This window comes from Bacillus rossius, chromosome 11 (genome assembly GCF_032445375.1).
Source record: "Bacillus rossius redtenbacheri isolate Brsri chromosome 11, Brsri_v3, whole genome shotgun sequence".
NCBI lineage: Eukaryota > Metazoa > Arthropoda > Insecta > Phasmatodea > Bacillidae > Bacillus > Bacillus rossius.
Genome location: NC_086338.1, coordinates 54,273,878 through 54,290,121, shown reverse-complemented (window position 1 = coordinate 54,290,121; position 16,244 = coordinate 54,273,878). Strand labels below are relative to the sequence as shown.

Below are 16,244 nucleotides of genomic sequence, written 5' to 3'. Positions count from 1 at the left end.
ATCGCCGCAGCGATTCAGTAATTTATGAACACATTCAAATAGTTAGTCTGCAAGGGGAAATTATTACCGAGAAACAAGAACACGAAACAACAAGTGCTAGCAAGCGTTACAAATGGCTAACCAAGCCTTATAAATGATCGGCATGATGCAGCGCGCATGCAGGGCCGCTGAGAGAATTTGTGGGCCCCTGGGCAGCTGGGGTAGTAGGCCCCCTTCCTTTTTTTTGCATACCACTACTACGTAGGCCTATACCAAAAATATATATGGTATCGTAAAATTGCATTCTTCATTTGAACATACATAACGATTTCCTAGTTACGCAAAAAAAAGAGAGAGCATTTGCATGTATTATCTCAGTGCACTTTTACATTGTTAATCCCATCAAAATACAAATAATAATTAATTTTGATGTGTATATTACTAAAAAAATAAAACAAAAAATCTTAAATGATAATCAGAAATTGCATTATTATATGAGTGTTTAAAATACATAAGTATAATAATTTATTCTGAATGTAAATATTATTAAAATAATGTAAAGTAATAATCAATTTTATTACTTCGAAAACATCAAACACACTGAATCATGTTGATTACATTGAAAAATTTGTAATACATATTAATTATTTATAACGTTCCAGGGACGTCGGAACGTTTTCATTAGTGGGAAGGGGGGGGGGGGGGGCGAACAGGAACAGATGTATCACACTTACCTCAGTCATAGAGTGGGGGGTCGGGGGGCCCTCCCCCGGAAAAATTTGGAATTTTAGATGCAAAATTGTGCTATTTAATGAGTTTCCGAACCAAAATATTAAATATATCATTCCAAGAATTTGATGACGTAGTATGTATTAAATACTACTCTGACAGTAGATGTAGTAGAATTTAAATAAAATACCATCTAGGAATTTGCAATCATTTTACAGTATATTGACAATCATAAATTTGATTTCCTAATCAATGTGATCACCAATGCAACGTTTGTAACTACTGGTTGAGAAAAATACTACTAGGACCAAAAGGAGAAAAGGGAAAAGGAGGGGGTGAAATGCTACTCTCGCCCCCCCCCCCCCCCCCCCCCACACATGCATAACAGCACGGGGGCGACTCGCCCCTGCTGCCCCCCCTGTTCCGACGTCCCTGTAACGATCCCATTTCTTCTACTACTAAAGTATTTTGGTGTGAACTGAATGTTACAAGTACCTACTGCTCGGTTAGGTTATTGGTTATCGACTGTAGTTTTAGGAACACACAAAACAATTATATATATATATAGTACAAGATGTTTTAATAGCAGGGGGAAAATGTTTTTCCAGCCATTTATTTTCCACTTCCCAGCCGGGCGCCCGGGCCCCTAAGGCTACCGGGCCCCTGGGCATTTGCCCCTTTTGCCCCCCCCTCTCGGCGGCCCTGCACGCATGCGCCAAACCCCAGGAGGGGAGGCCAAGACCGACAATATACTAGTTAGGGGGAGGGGAAAGCGAGGAAGGAAGCGCCAACGCCCGCCGCGGCGCGCGAAGTTCAAAAGCAGCGGACCTGACTGCTTCTCTACCAAGACCAGTTTTCTGTCTATGGGTGTTTTGGTGGTTTTAACTATGTTCTAAATCAACCACAGTAGGCTTACTTTTGTTATTAAGTACTGTGTAATCAGCAAATACCCACCAAAAAATCTAGTGGCATTATGTCACCGAATAAAAGACAATTTCATAACTGACATCAATTAAACAGGGTTAATTCTGAAAGAATTTTAATGGTTTAGTTTTTTATGTAACTTACAGTTTAAATTCTTGGATAAGAGTAGCAAAAGGCTTCATTAATGCACTTTAGCACACCATCAACGAGGGCCTGCCAAGCGGCAGAAAGTTACTCTATAACAGTATGGCATCTGCTCCACTTTCCTACACTGCTTGTTGAGTTTGATGGAATTAACATGGTACCTTAGTGTGTTCAGCCATTTTGTATTTCACTCTATCAGGTATTCTAGGTAGTAAATTACACCCAGTCAACCTGTTCCACTTTCTCTTACTTTTTCTATTTGCATGTTAAGGAGCAAGGAGTATGGAAGTAGAGAGAGATTTCACTACCAGGTTGAACCTCTATTTTTTTCTCGGATAACCGCCACAATGTAGTGTAAAAAAATCAACAACCAGCATAAAATAAACCTATCAATAATATACTTCAAATACTTAGTTTTACTCATATATAATGTTAAATAATGGGTTGAAAAATTTTTTTTAACTGTTTTTAATTTATTAAATGTATGTATGAAAATCAAATTCACAGTTACAGTTAAGGATTTTTTTTATCCCAATACCACAAAATCTAGGGCCTCATATCGTATCGGATCTAAGGCGATTAATATTTTCCAGTTTGTTGGAGATATTTTTAATTCCCTCCCTCCTTTTTTGGTTTTCATAATATAATCGTTCGTAGATAAACTTAGGTTATCACCTATCCATCAAAGTAGTAAGTTATTCGTAAGTTCAGCAAATACATATAACCTAAAATCCCCATATATTTCTTTCAAAGATATTTTTTTAGGGAAAGTAAAATATTTCACGTCGGTTTTAGGCTTCAAATTTTCACAATGCAGCATCCAAATTCTTCTTCCACAAGTTTTCGTCTTAACTTTATCCATATCAAAAAGTTTAAAGAACTCAAAGTGTCGACAAACAATTCGTTTCAAATTCGAACTATTTTTAACTGTTCGAATTTTTAAACGAACAGTGACACCAACCCAAAGTCATTACTACGACTCCTACATTCAAAACGTCAAAGAAATAAGTTATTTAGCATGAATGATTTTAAACAAGTAAACTGTAGTAGATTTCGAAAATTAAATCAGATTTTTTCTTAAAAGTCAAATTATTTTTTTTTTCCTAGCCTAAGTTAATTCTAAGTGTGTAGGGGAGGGTCCAGGTTAGGAGAGGACCTAAGTGTGTCTCAGGCCGAAGCCTATACACTCTACCATGCGGGTTTTTAACCATGCAGGACAAGGGCGCGTGCATCGTGTGCTTATTGGGGTTTACTGGCCAGTCATGGCTGCAATTGGCGCCATGACTGACGCCCCATTGGTCGCCTAGCTTAAAGCTAGCTAATGTGACCCAGGTAAAACCTGCATAGACACAGGGAAAACCCTTGGCCGGGTCATGCGGGGATCAATTAACATGCATTAAGCAAGCAGGTAACTACTGGACAAGAGGAAGAAGGGTCCAGGTAAGAAGAGTTGGAGGGGCTGAAAAATCAACCTTGGTGTCTTCGTTTAACTTGGATGCCCGAATAGATACGATGTTTACTGAAATATACCGCTTGCTCGTGCAACTTCGGTAGCACTTGTTATAAATGGTTAGGGAAATTTATTACGTTAAGTTACTTACATTTAAATTTACATTCCCAACCACAGTATTTTAATGTAGCTAACCGAACCCAGCCAACCATCCACTCCTTTAAAGTATTTAGAAATGTAGCTACCCAAACCTAACTAACCATTCACAATATTAAAAGTGTTTTGAATGTAGTTAACCTAACCTAAAATAACCACTCAATAAATAGGTTAACTGATAACATTTAGAACTTTTTAAATTTATTTCTAGAAAAATGGTTTTCCTTAAAAATTACCTATATACAGGTTTTGATTGTAAGCTTCCTGTCATTACTGTAGCGAGCTGTTTGCATGCACATCAAGGATGCATAAACAAAATCCCAAGTTACACTAAAGTAAATATTCGGGCGTGCCGAGAACACTTTGAGAAATGGTTTCTCCTGGTGGGTCCGGTATGACCGTGGCATTATATTTTGTAATTTTTTTTATAATCTAATCTCAAAATATTGTCATGCTAAAATACAGGGGAATAATAAACTTTTATAACTCCAATGCTTTAAACAGAAATTTAAGTAATAATTTTGCTTGAGGAATTAAAACTGAACATTTCATGTTTAGAATTGTATATATATTTTTAATTAATTTGTTATCAAGTACATTGTTTGATGGTTTCATTAAAACATGTCTTGTGTATTAACTTTATTATATTCATGAGAGGTTTGTGTTAAATATATGCTTACAGTAACACACGTGCGAACCAGCAATAAATATAGCCTGCTTGAAAACACAATGTGTGGCTATGATGGGGAGGAAATACATCATAGTATCCCACTATGGATTACAATAATCCTTCAAAAGTATTCTCTGTAATGTTAATTAACTAAGTTTGCTGTAATTTTCTAATGTCTTCGCTTGTTAGTTTTTAGACCCTAGAAGGGTGGGGTCCAGACCCCACTGAATTCCCCCCTGGCTACATCCTTCCTGGTGCGGGCCCGGAAGCAGCGGGGAAGGGGAGAAGTTAGAGGTGGGTTGCAGAGTATCAATCTGCTACTTTGTAACTGATGCTCGCCTGTATCAAGTACTGCAAACGAGTACACTATTCAAGTATCAAGTACTTTAGTATCAGTTTAGAATTCACCTGGAACAACACCACGGCCAATGTGCGCAGAACCCGATCGCAGATGACGGTCACTTGGGCGGAGCTTGTGAAAGGGGAGGGAGCGACACGACGAATAAGGGTTGAGGGGAAATAATGTAGGGGAGGGGGAAGCCTAAGATGCTCAGTGCGCAGTGCGTGCTCCTTGCAAAGATTGAAGACACCGATTACGAAAGGCGTGGAAAGAGAACACCGATACCTTTTTACGACTACGAAGAATGTAGAATGAGAAAACTGATACCTTTTTACGAAGAACGTGGAAATAGAAAACTGATACCTTTTTACGCTGGTGGTGACGGCACGGAGGATGTGTAACCTGTAACGAGAATGCTGATACCTTGTTTCTTCCTGGGACCGCTACTGCTTAGCTGATACAGAAGTATCAGCTACTTATAACCAGTACATTACTGTATCAGTTGACGTCGTCTGGCCGACGACCACCCCAGAGCCCGACCTGCACCCGCCAGTATACGCTCCCGCTAACGGAACACACCCCTGGCCATGGCCCACCCGAGTCAGGCGAGCCGAACAGCAATTAAAGGCAAAACTGCGGAAACCTGAGTAGACAAGAGAAGAACCGTACCCATTCCTCCTGAAACATTAAATTAGGATTTTAGCGACAATAAAATCTCTTCCAGACACATCCGTTTGGAGTCTAGCGTAATGAGGTCACGCCTGGCGCGAGAGAAGCCGAGCCTCCCTCGGACGCCATGCCAGTTCGGCAGTTCAGCGCAGCTCATGGACCGGGGCGGACCTACGTCCCACGGAGAGGCAACATCCTTTGTCTACATTGAAAGTAACGTCCGGTAAATATAGTCACTAATTAACCAAACCCCTTTTATTACTTAACCTCTCCGTGAGTACCCGGTCCCTTTTTTCGGTCCAGGACCTAATCCGGCCACATCAACTTAAGGACACCCCGCACCACACTTGGTCAGCGGGGCTGCTCTTCAGCATACGGCACGGGCCGTCTCCCGCAACGTACAGAACTTTATTTAAGGTCACGCGCACGGCGCTGACCACAAACCCGCAAGGGAACTTGGACAAACTTAATTGCGGTGCGTGTTTCACCACAGTGGGCACAACACCCGCGCCGAGACATTTGCATACAGGATTGGCCGTCTCCAATCGCCCGCCCCCTTAATTCAGTGTATTTTTGTATCCCGTATTTTGTACTGCTAACTTACGTTACCCGAGTAACGAGTGCCACGTAACTTGTGCGCGCCCCCTTAATCCAGTGTATTTTTGTATCCCGTGTTTTGTATTGCTAACTTACGTTACCCGAGTAACGAGTGCCACGTAACTTGTGCGCACCCCCTTAATTCAGTGTATTTTTGTATCCCGTATTTTGTATTGCTAACTTACGTTACCCGAGTAACGAGTGCCACGTAACCTGTACGCGCCCCCTTAATTCAGTGTATTTTGTGTCCCGCCTTTGTGTTATGAAATTACGTTACCTGCGTACCCAGTGAGACGTCTGAGACATAAAAGCATCCGAGGCCACGTAACGCGGAACACAAACAATAAGGCGCCACGGAATAACAAGTAAAAACCCCCCGGGGACCTCTGTAGAGTGTTGTATTGTGTACGACTCGCTCCTCTGAATAAAAGGTACGACACCACCACCTCAACTCCACGTCTCTTATTTAAAATCATCTCACGCAACACCGCCGCCGGCCCTAGTGGGCCACGCAGGGGCACATACATCCACGACCCCAAATTCACGACTAGAAACGAGCTAGTCTGGCGCCCACCCGGACAACACAGATCAAGAACCGCCTTTTCCCACTAGGAGCCACACCGGGACTCGAGCCCGAGACCCCGGACGACGGCACAGTAACTGGTTGGAACAGATACCGAAAATTGCTGTAACAACCCACCTCTAGGAGAGGTTGTGTGCACCATAGATCAGGGAACTATACAGATGGAGCATAAGGTCCGATAAAGGTCGAGGTGAGTGAAGCCAAAAGGAGAGGGGGATTTCAGTGTACTTCACCTACCAATATAGTGTCCGTGTGTATACAAATGTATCAGCTGTGCCTGTATTGGAGGTTAAATTGGAGAAAAATGTCAACTCTTATCATCACATTTGTAATATGAAGATTCGTTTTGGACTTACCGTACAGCTTAACTACAATCTTAAATAAAAGCTTAGGCCATAACAGCTTATACAAATATAAACACACATTCGACATGTCGGGATGTGAAATTCAGGAAAAATTTGGGAAAAAATGGCTTTACGTCTGAACGGCTGATGCTCCATCTGTATCCCTGGCATGGGGTCGTTACCACAACGCTGAATTACCACAATTCCGAAATACACTAACATCGAAAAATGTCATTGCAGGACTGCCACAAAGGTTAGGTTAGACTAGGTTATGTTAGACTAGGTTAGGTAAGACTAGGTTAGGTTAGATTAGGTTAGGCTAGGCCAGGGGCATAGCCAGGGGGGAGGTTTAGGGGTTCAAACCTGCCCCCCCCCTTAGCATCAAAACTTTAATAAATTTCTTATTCATCACTCAAACAAATTTCATATTTAAATTAATAAAATTTTTACCATTACAATATTTCAATTTAAGTACCGAAAACTGCTAAAATAGCACTACTTTACACCTTAAAATCCAAATTTTCCCAGGAGAGGACCCCCGGACCCCCCACTTTATTACGAGGGTGAGGGGGGGGAACCATGCTTCTTAACACCCCCCATACACAAATCCTGGCTACGCCACTGGGCTAGGCTAGGATAGGCTAGGTTAAGTTAGGTTAGGTTATATTACACTAGTTTAAATTAGGTTAGGTAAGGTTAGGTTTGATTGTGGTATTTCGACGTTAAGGTACATTTAAGAAAAATCCACAAATTCATTCATTTGTTATTTCGGCGTTGTGGTACCACACAGCAGTTTTCTAGCTGTCGGCGTTGTGGTCAATTTTGACAATCGGCGTTATGGTATTTCGGCCGTCGCGGTGCGTCCCCCCATGATGGTTCACCTGCGCGCCGGGCAGCGGGAAGAAGAGCTCGGCGTCGAAGCGGCCGGGACGCCGCAGCGCCGGGTCCAGCGCGTGCAGGCGGTTGGTGGCGCCGATGACCACCACCTCCGCCGCGTCCTCCAGCCCGTCCATGAGCGCCAGCAGCGTGGACACGATGCTCACGTGCACGTGGTCGGCGCGCGCGCTGCGCACCGGCGCCAGGCCGTCGATCTCGTCGAAGAAGATGATGGCCGGCCGCCGCCTGCGGGCCTTGTCGGGGGGCAAAGCCGTCCGCCATCCGATTACACGAAAAACAGCGAAACCTCATTATTAACAACAACAACAAAAAAAAAAGTGGGCGAGTCTTTCAGTAGGTACTTGCCAGAGATGCGTAAACAACTAATCTCGGTAACGAGCAAATTCACGTGTTCTCAAGTTCCAAATACAATTATAATACGAAACTCGGACATAAATTGTTATTAAATATTCACCTGAATCGTTTTTAAAACACGTATCATAACACTAAGTATATGTTTTTGATAAAAAAATGTTTTGCTTAAACGACTGAATATCACAGAGGAAAAAAATTTATGAATCCTTTAACCTAACTGTTTTTTTTTTTTTAAGACACCCTGCCTACACTAGCGCACGAACTGCATCATAACTGTTCCGAAACTGCCTGCGGGAGGGGGGGGGGAAGAGAGAGAGAAACAACCACATGGTCCTGCTGTTTGTATTCAAATTCTTTCCTTTTGTTGGTGCACTGTTAGAAATAACAGTAGATGTACGGACCTTTCGGCGAAGGATTCAGAAAACTGGATCTTTGTAAAAACTTTCCCGTATTTAGACTTCAGAGTTCTGTTAATGTGGTAATAACACTCGTAGAAGTAATAAGATTGTTTTTGTAGGATTCTTATAAAGTTTTAAAATGTTTTGATACTATACCAAGATTGTTGTTCTTGTGGATTCATGTTCAAATCAAGTAATCATAGCACATGTAATTTAACGAAGATAACTGGTCATTTACAAAGATCCCGGTATAATTTGTAACCAAGGTTCTCTGTTAATTCAAGGAGAATATTTTTTACAGTGTGTTAATTATACATATTTATTGATTTTTTTTTTGGGGTTTTCAGAGAAGGAGTGGGGGGGGGGGGGGCAATAAATTTATCCCATTGGATGGATCCAGAATGATGGTCAGGGGAGGGACAGATTTAATTTTCTAATACAATTTTAGTACATTTAGAACTGAAATATTTAGTACATTACATTTATGGTTCAAAAACATCCCGTCATCGATACTTATCTGTTATCTTCCCATCTACCACCGACAAAATCGATCTTCACACCTATCAAATCGATTACGATGTATCGATATTGATACAATGATTTTATAATCGTTATGAATCTATAATGTACAGGTTAATTTTACAAATTTCATGCGTAAAAACGTATATATTTGGATTTAGTAACGCAATGTAACGTAAATGGAAAACCACATAATCGGTAACGCAATTAAAGCACAACATAGCGACGGCCTAGATAACCTATGCAGCTCTTAAATATATCAATGTATCATAATTGAGTTGGTAGGTGGTAAAGGCAACAGATAAGTACCCTGCTATCTATAGCACTGGAGAAATATAATACTTTAAGTAAGTTTGGTAAACTGTGATGAGGAATCAGGAGAAAATTTAAAAATTATTCGGAGTTGTGCGGTAAGGGGATGAGGAGGTTGGGCACATTGGGATTCAAAACCCGTTTTTTTTTTTGGTTACCAAATCTCATTTACTTATTTCCTTCCAATTCTTTATTCATCGCATTGCACCTCAGTAGCACGTGGGTTCGAGTCCCTCCAACGAACCCGCTTAATGAGGCAAATTTTAACACCACCTTGGTATAAGCTTTGAATATATATACTGTATAGAAGTCGGGAGTGGATAGGATTTACTCTACGTTTTTCAGAAGCGTATGAAGAGCAGCTTGGGAACTTCACCGCTGCAGTGCGCTGCCGTAACGCCCTGTATCGTCTTAGTTGTTATTTACACGTTAGAGCGCAGCTCTGTCGCCCGCTGTCATTCCCCGCACCCCTCATCCATCATTCACTGCAGCTCAACTTCGTTCAACAGGAGGGGGAAGGGGTGTTTGAAGAGTTCGACACTTGTCCGCTAGGGATCACCACAAGTCGATGCCCCTAGAGATGGTGGCGATTGCGGCGGTGAATTAACCAACTACCTCAAAACCGTATTAGAAATTTTAACCTGGGCTGGCGACTTCTATACAGTATATATATTCAAAGGTATAAGTGACCCGGTGTCATCTTTTATCACAGACATCCGCACATCGAACTCGTATTTCGCGGCCTGGGACTCCTAGCGGGTCCTCGGTTCTGGCGCGCAGACCACGAGGGCAGGACGACACAGTTCGTGGCGCACCGCATCGCGGTGGGATAAGCCTTCTTTTCACGGACGAGAGAGCCAAACACCCGAAGTTCCCCGAAGTTCACACTTTTTATCCCCCGTATCTTTTATGTAGCTATCCTATAACCAAATCAACCGTCCACGATGTTTTTAAAGTATTTATAACGTAGGTAACCTAACCTAATTGACCATTAGTATCCTTTTATCAACAACACCGCACATATTTATTTACAATGAACAAAAAAAAAATCCGAAGATGCACGATCGGACGTTTGGCTCTCTCGTCTGCGAAAAGAGGGATTCCCGTCGTGGTGTCACCTGAGCGTGACTCTCAAGAGGGGAGCCTTCTTTTCACAGACGAGATTGCCAAACGTCCGATCGTGCATCTTCGAGTTTTTTTTTTGTTCATTGTAACTCATGATAACTAATGGTCAATTAGGTTAGGTTAAATACATTATAAATACTTTAAAACATTGTGGACGGTTGATTTGGTTGTAGGATAGCTATACGTTAAAGATACTGTGAAATCATTGCAAACGGTTTCATAGCCCTGGATAGCTACATGTTAAAAAAGTTATTTCGCTAAGCGACCATAAAATGATTTTACAGTATTTTCAATGTAGCTATAGGCTAGTTACCTAATATAGCCAACCGTCAACAATGTTTTAAAAGTATTTATAATGTAGCTAACTTGTCCTAATCGACCGCGAAATTTAATGCCACACCGGTTTAGACAATGAGATAGAACCCGGGAAGCGAGCATGAACTTGGGGGAACTTGGGGGAACTCGGGGTGTGTCTCTCTCGTCTGTGAAATGAAGAGGGGGGGGGGGGGCTGACCTCCTCGAAGAGCTCGGTGAGCGCCTTCTCCGACTCGCCCAGCCACATGCTGAGGATGTCGGCGCTCTTGCGGTAGAAGAACTCCACCCGGCGCGCGGCCAGGCTGCACTCGCGGGCCAGCGCCCCCGCCACCAGGGTCTTGCCCGTGCCTGCAGGGGCCCGTCACACCTTTTAATACATATACCGCATAGAAGTCGCGAGCGGATAGGATTTACTCTACGTTTTTTCATGAGCGCCTGACGAGCAGCTTGGGAACTTCACCGCTGCAGCAGTGCGCTGCCATAACGCCCTGTATCCTCTTAGGTTGTTATTTACACGTTAGAGCGCAGCACTGTCACCCGCTGTCATTCCCCCCGCACACCCCCCCCCCCAACCCAAACATTCACTGCAGCTCAAGGTCGTTCAACGGGAGTTTGTGCGTCGCAAAAAACTGTAGTGATGAGAGGAGGGGTAGAGGGTGGGTGGAGGACAAAGCATGTTTGTGGGAGGGTGGGGAAGGGGTGTTTGAAGAGTTCGACACTTGTCCGCTAGGGACCACCGCAAGTCGATGCCCTAGAGATGGTGGCGATTGCGGCGGTGAATTAACCAACTACCTCAAACCGTATTAGAAATTTTAACCTGGGCTGGCGACTTCTATACAGTATATATATATATTTTCAAAGGTCACACACACCGGAGGGGGGGGGGGGGGAGGTTGCCCCGTCCCTTCACGAGGCTCGTCCTCCCGCCTCCCACCCTTCCCCACGGGTTGAGCCTCCCTGCCTGGGGCCGCCAGCCAGCGCAGCAAGCAAGCCTCGAAGCAAGCTCCGCAGCGGACGTGTATTGTATTCGAAAGTGATTCACAGTAAATAAATACAATTTCAATTTACTATTTTGTTTTACTTTCAAACTACCCTACTTCCTCTGCTCAGCCCCGAAAATAATCACGAATATTATTGTGAGTTAAATTTAAACATGTTCAAAAAAAATTTTTTTTTTAAATACACAAATAGCATCCCTAGTTCAAAATTACATCCAGCACTGTGATGCTATATTCAATTTCAAAATTAGATTAAAAATGAAAGGTATGAGATAAATCAGACCAAAAATAAAACTTTGATAGTGTGACATTATTTAAAACACTTTTCTTTTTGACGGAAATAATTGTAAGACAACTCTATTGTTAAATATATTGCATACAAATATTTTACGATGTAACAAGGGGTTATGCCGTGGTGTGACATGGGGTCGTGCCGTGGTGTGACAAGAGGTCATGCCGTGGAGTGACATGGGGTAATGCCATGGTGTGACCAGGTGTTATACTGTGGTGTGACAAGAGGTCATGCCATGGTGTGACAAGAGGTCATGCCATGGTGTGACAAGAGGTCACGCCGTGGTGTGACAAGGGGTCGTGCCGTGGCGTGACACGGGGTTACTCTGTGGTGTGATAAGGGGTCATGCCGTGGAGGGACAAAGGGTCATGCCGTGGTGTGACACGGGGTTACGCCGTGGTGTGATAAGGGGTCATGCCGTGGTGTGACAAGGGGTCGTGCCGTGGTGTGACAAGGGGTCACGCCGTGGAGTGACAAGCGGTACCTGGTGGGCCGTAGAAGAGGATGCCCCTGGGAGGCTTGACGTGGAAGCGGTCGTACACCTCGCGGCACAGCGTGGGCACCATCACCATCTGGTGTAGTCGGTCCAGGTGCCACTCCAGCCCGCCCACCGCCGGGTAGCTGCGGCCGCCGCAGCTTCGCGCCTCCGACATGCTGCAGTCACCCGTCCATCCGCCCATCACCCGTCCATCCGTCCGTCACCCGTCCATCCGTCCGTCACCCATCCATCCGTCCGCCACCCGTCCGTCACCCGTCCACCCATCCGCTACCCGTCCACCCTCCCGTCACCCACCCGTCCGTCACCCGTCCATCCGCCCGTCACCCGTCCATCCGCCCGTCACCCGTCCATCCGTCCATCACCCATCCATCCGTCCGCCACCCGTCCACCCGTCCGTCACCCGTCCACCCGTCCGCCACCCGTCCACCCGCCCGTCACCCACCCGTCCGTCACCCGTCCACCCGTCCGCTACCCGTCCACCCGCCCGTCACCCACCCGTCCGTCACCCGTCCATCCGTCCGCCACCCGTCCACCCGCCCGTCACCCACCCGTCCGTCACCCGTCCATCCGCCCGTCACCCGTCCATCCGTCCGTCACCCATCCATCCGTCCGTCACCCATCCATCCGTCCACCACCCGTCCACCCGTCCGCCACCCGTCCACCCGCCCGTCACCCACCCGTCCGTCACCCGTCCACCCATCCGCTACCCGTCCACCCGCCCGTCACCCACCCGTCCGTCACCCGTCCATCCGTCCGCCACCCTTCCACCGGTCCATTACCCATCCGTCCGTCACGTGATCCAGGAGCCAGTAGGATGGCACGGGAAGTTCCGTCCGTCCGCCAGTCGAAACACTGGCGAGCTCTAACTTTCAACGGACGGTCATACGGCACAGTGAAATAACGTCACAAACATGTCAACAACCTGTACTATCTCAACAAGATTTTTTAAAGACGTTTATTCGATTAGCTGCTTCCATTAAATAATGGTATATATTTACGTTCAATCATATTTTTGAACAAATTAAAATAATTTTAATAAATGTCATAGCGAAAATAATTAATTTTAATGATTTATTAAGTTCTTAAAGCAGGACCCGTCTCACCGGTCCTTACGTCAATCACGTTACATGCAATGTAGCCAATCAAACGACCCGAAAAATTTCAACCTTTCTGTTCGTAAAAACCTTGCTAAACTTTAACTTTCGACGGACAGACGGATGAAATTATAACCTTAAAATGTCTGAAAGGCATATCTTTATTTTAATTAATTTTAATTTTATTTATTTGTTAAGGTGCTTCCGTAACTAGCCTGTGAATACGTTCTGAGTTTTATATTTGAAACAATAATAATTGTCTGAGACACGAATGTAATTAATAATGCGCGGTAAATCGAAAATATGTTTAAATACATATTTAGAGCTTGTTTGATTGTTTGTTTTGATCGTCAGGCTTGCAAACCTTTACAAGAGAAATTTCCTCGGAAATACATATAAGCCTTAATAGTTGTTGGCAGCTTCCAAGTATAAAAATATAACGACGGACGAACGGATCATTGATAATCCAGCGTAACTTTCACGGTCGTCAGTCTAATATATTTGTACAAGATAAATTTTCGCCACTATTTAAGCCTTCTAGTCTCTTAGCAGCATGAAATGAGAGAGTATTTGACAGACATGCTGATGAACTTTTTTTTTAGTGCTCTGTGGCCTACAGCTGTGCATCAACGGCCATAGGTTCATTTCTATCTTATTCGGAGCCTTTTTTCATTATCATATCATCGATAAAATTGCCGTACGTAGATTAACACCCATGCCTTACCCGGGACTCGAACCCAGGACCCCTCGCACCGTGAGCCGGTGTGCATCCGACTACACTACGGAGGTCGGCATGGATGGACGTTGAGTCCAGCTTTGGATTGCAGTACAGAGTGAATAGCCCCCATTGTTGCCAGAGCTATACACAAAACTTGATAACATTAATAATATCATTTTGAACATCGTTGATAAATTATAATTTTAAACATACATTTTTTTATTTTGCTCAATTGTTGATTTTTATAAAACCATAATATAGTTTCTCTTTACAGTATTATTACAGTTGCAGTGCTTTTTACAGTAATAATTATCAAATGCTAAAAATAAATTATTTTTTCACAGGAGAAACTATTTGTAGCAGTCGGCCACTATTAATAACAAACTATTTACTTTTCTCAAACACTGCCAAACAATTTAATGTTAAATTATATGAACAAAGATGACAATAACCGTTGAAACCAAGATTGCATCAAGTTACGTTTCCCTAGAAATAAAAAATTGATGCTCAGATGAAACTCTTGATGAAATACCTACAAAAAGTTAGCGTATTTCCAAAATTCTCATTACAAATATTATTCTAAATAATACAATGTTTGAGATACATTTTTTTTGTACATTACAAACTTGTGTCTAAAAAATTGGTGCTCTGTGGGGTGTATCTGGCAACAAAGCACACCAGAACAAGGAAATTAAAATAACCGTATAATAAAATAAAATTACCGTCCATAGTGTGCATCCAAACACAAGCGTCACCTTTGACAGAAATATTTTTTTTGACACGACAACGTCTAATAAATCGATGAACGCCGGCTGCACGCACGAAAAAGTGTCCCGTACGCACATTGTTCCGTTACGCTGTGTCCCGTTACGCTCATTGTACGCTTGCGCCGCATCTATCTCTCTTCCACTCGACTGTTTATAAAGTGAAGTGATAAGTTAATGTGGTTTTCATTGCTTATTACAACAACAATTTCGGCAATAAAGGTTAATTATTCTTGCATTTTAAAAATCTGATTACTAGTATAACTTCAAGTATTTATTATTTTATTATTAAAATAAAATGATTCAATTTTATTCATAAAGTATGCAATCATTTCATCAATGTTTTGTTATGACGTCACGTTAAAACTATCGTCTGTAAACCGACTTTACAGACAACCAATTTTTTTCTTTAGCAGTATAGAGGCGCGTAACCTGACGTAAAAAAAAGTAATTGTCATTACATACTAGTATCAAACGTAATAAATACTTTTTTACAACAGGTTACGTACTAAAATCCCTGTTAATGGTTGACACTAGGGTTTGTACGCACGGTAGGGACCCACGTGTTTGTTATAGTTTTTATTTAGCTTCCACTGAGTCACAAAATCCAAATCCAAAATATACACGTTTTTATATACGGAGAACCACAGAATCGGCAACGCAATTAAAGCACAAAATGGTGGTGGCCACGTCAATGCATAGGCTTTGTAATGTTAATATTTAAAGACAATTTCTCAGAAACCAGTAAGGGATTTACTATCGCTGTCTTCGGGGTAGAACAACGAACGTCCGTAGTACTGAAAGACACAATTCTCTGAATGTTATTATTTTATTTGCGGAAAAGCATTGACGTAAGAATTTTTTTACCGAAAACAGATTATAAATAGGCGGACAGCCACGGGTCGAAAATCATCAAAGGGTAGCTTCTGTATCCAGGACCTCTCCCTACAAGATGTTTGAGGTAATAATTGTGTCAAATAAAAGATATATCTTGACATAATTGACGAAATTACATCTACCATAGCAGGTACTTACAGTGTGTGTGTGGAAAGATGACTTTCTACCTGAAAATTTAAGTCGAAGTTGAAAATGATCAATGAATTTTGACGAGTTCCAAGCGAAAGTTGTGCTTAACTTTGTATATTTACTAGAAATGAGCAATTTTTTTATGTTGTTAATAGCCACAGATAAATACTAACGTGGGTATCAACAAACAGTACAAAGGAAGCATACATTTTTTTTAATCTATCACATAAATAGCTCTTCGCCTATTCCGGATTTACTGTAATCGGATGTAAAATTTTATATTATTAAACAATTAATTATATACGTTTTAAAATATAACTAACCGAATCATACTAATATTTTTTTAAG

The 16,244-nt window shown here is 42.7% G+C and overlaps 1 protein-coding gene across 3 annotated transcripts in view; it reads right to left on the bottom strand.

The window, feature by feature from the left end:
• The window catches only part of LOC134537009 (ATPase family AAA domain-containing protein 2-like), a 39,357-nt gene extending 23,332 nt beyond the window's left edge, over positions 1 to 16,025 (bottom strand). For all 3 annotated transcript variants that reach the window (XM_063377182.1, XM_063377183.1, XM_063377181.1), the window contains exons 1-4: positions 15,906 to 16,025; positions 12,280 to 12,449; positions 10,705 to 10,853; positions 7,467 to 7,715 (exon numbers count right to left, since the gene is read on the bottom strand). In XM_063377182.1, coding sequence (XP_063233252.1) covers positions 7,467 to 7,715; positions 10,705 to 10,853; positions 12,280 to 12,448 — 567 coding nt within the window. In that variant the 5' untranslated portion in view covers position 12,449; positions 15,906 to 16,025. The remainder of the gene's footprint in view (positions 1 to 7,466; positions 7,716 to 10,704; positions 10,854 to 12,279; positions 12,450 to 15,905) is intronic.
• Positions 16,026 to 16,244: the final 219 nt, after the last annotated feature.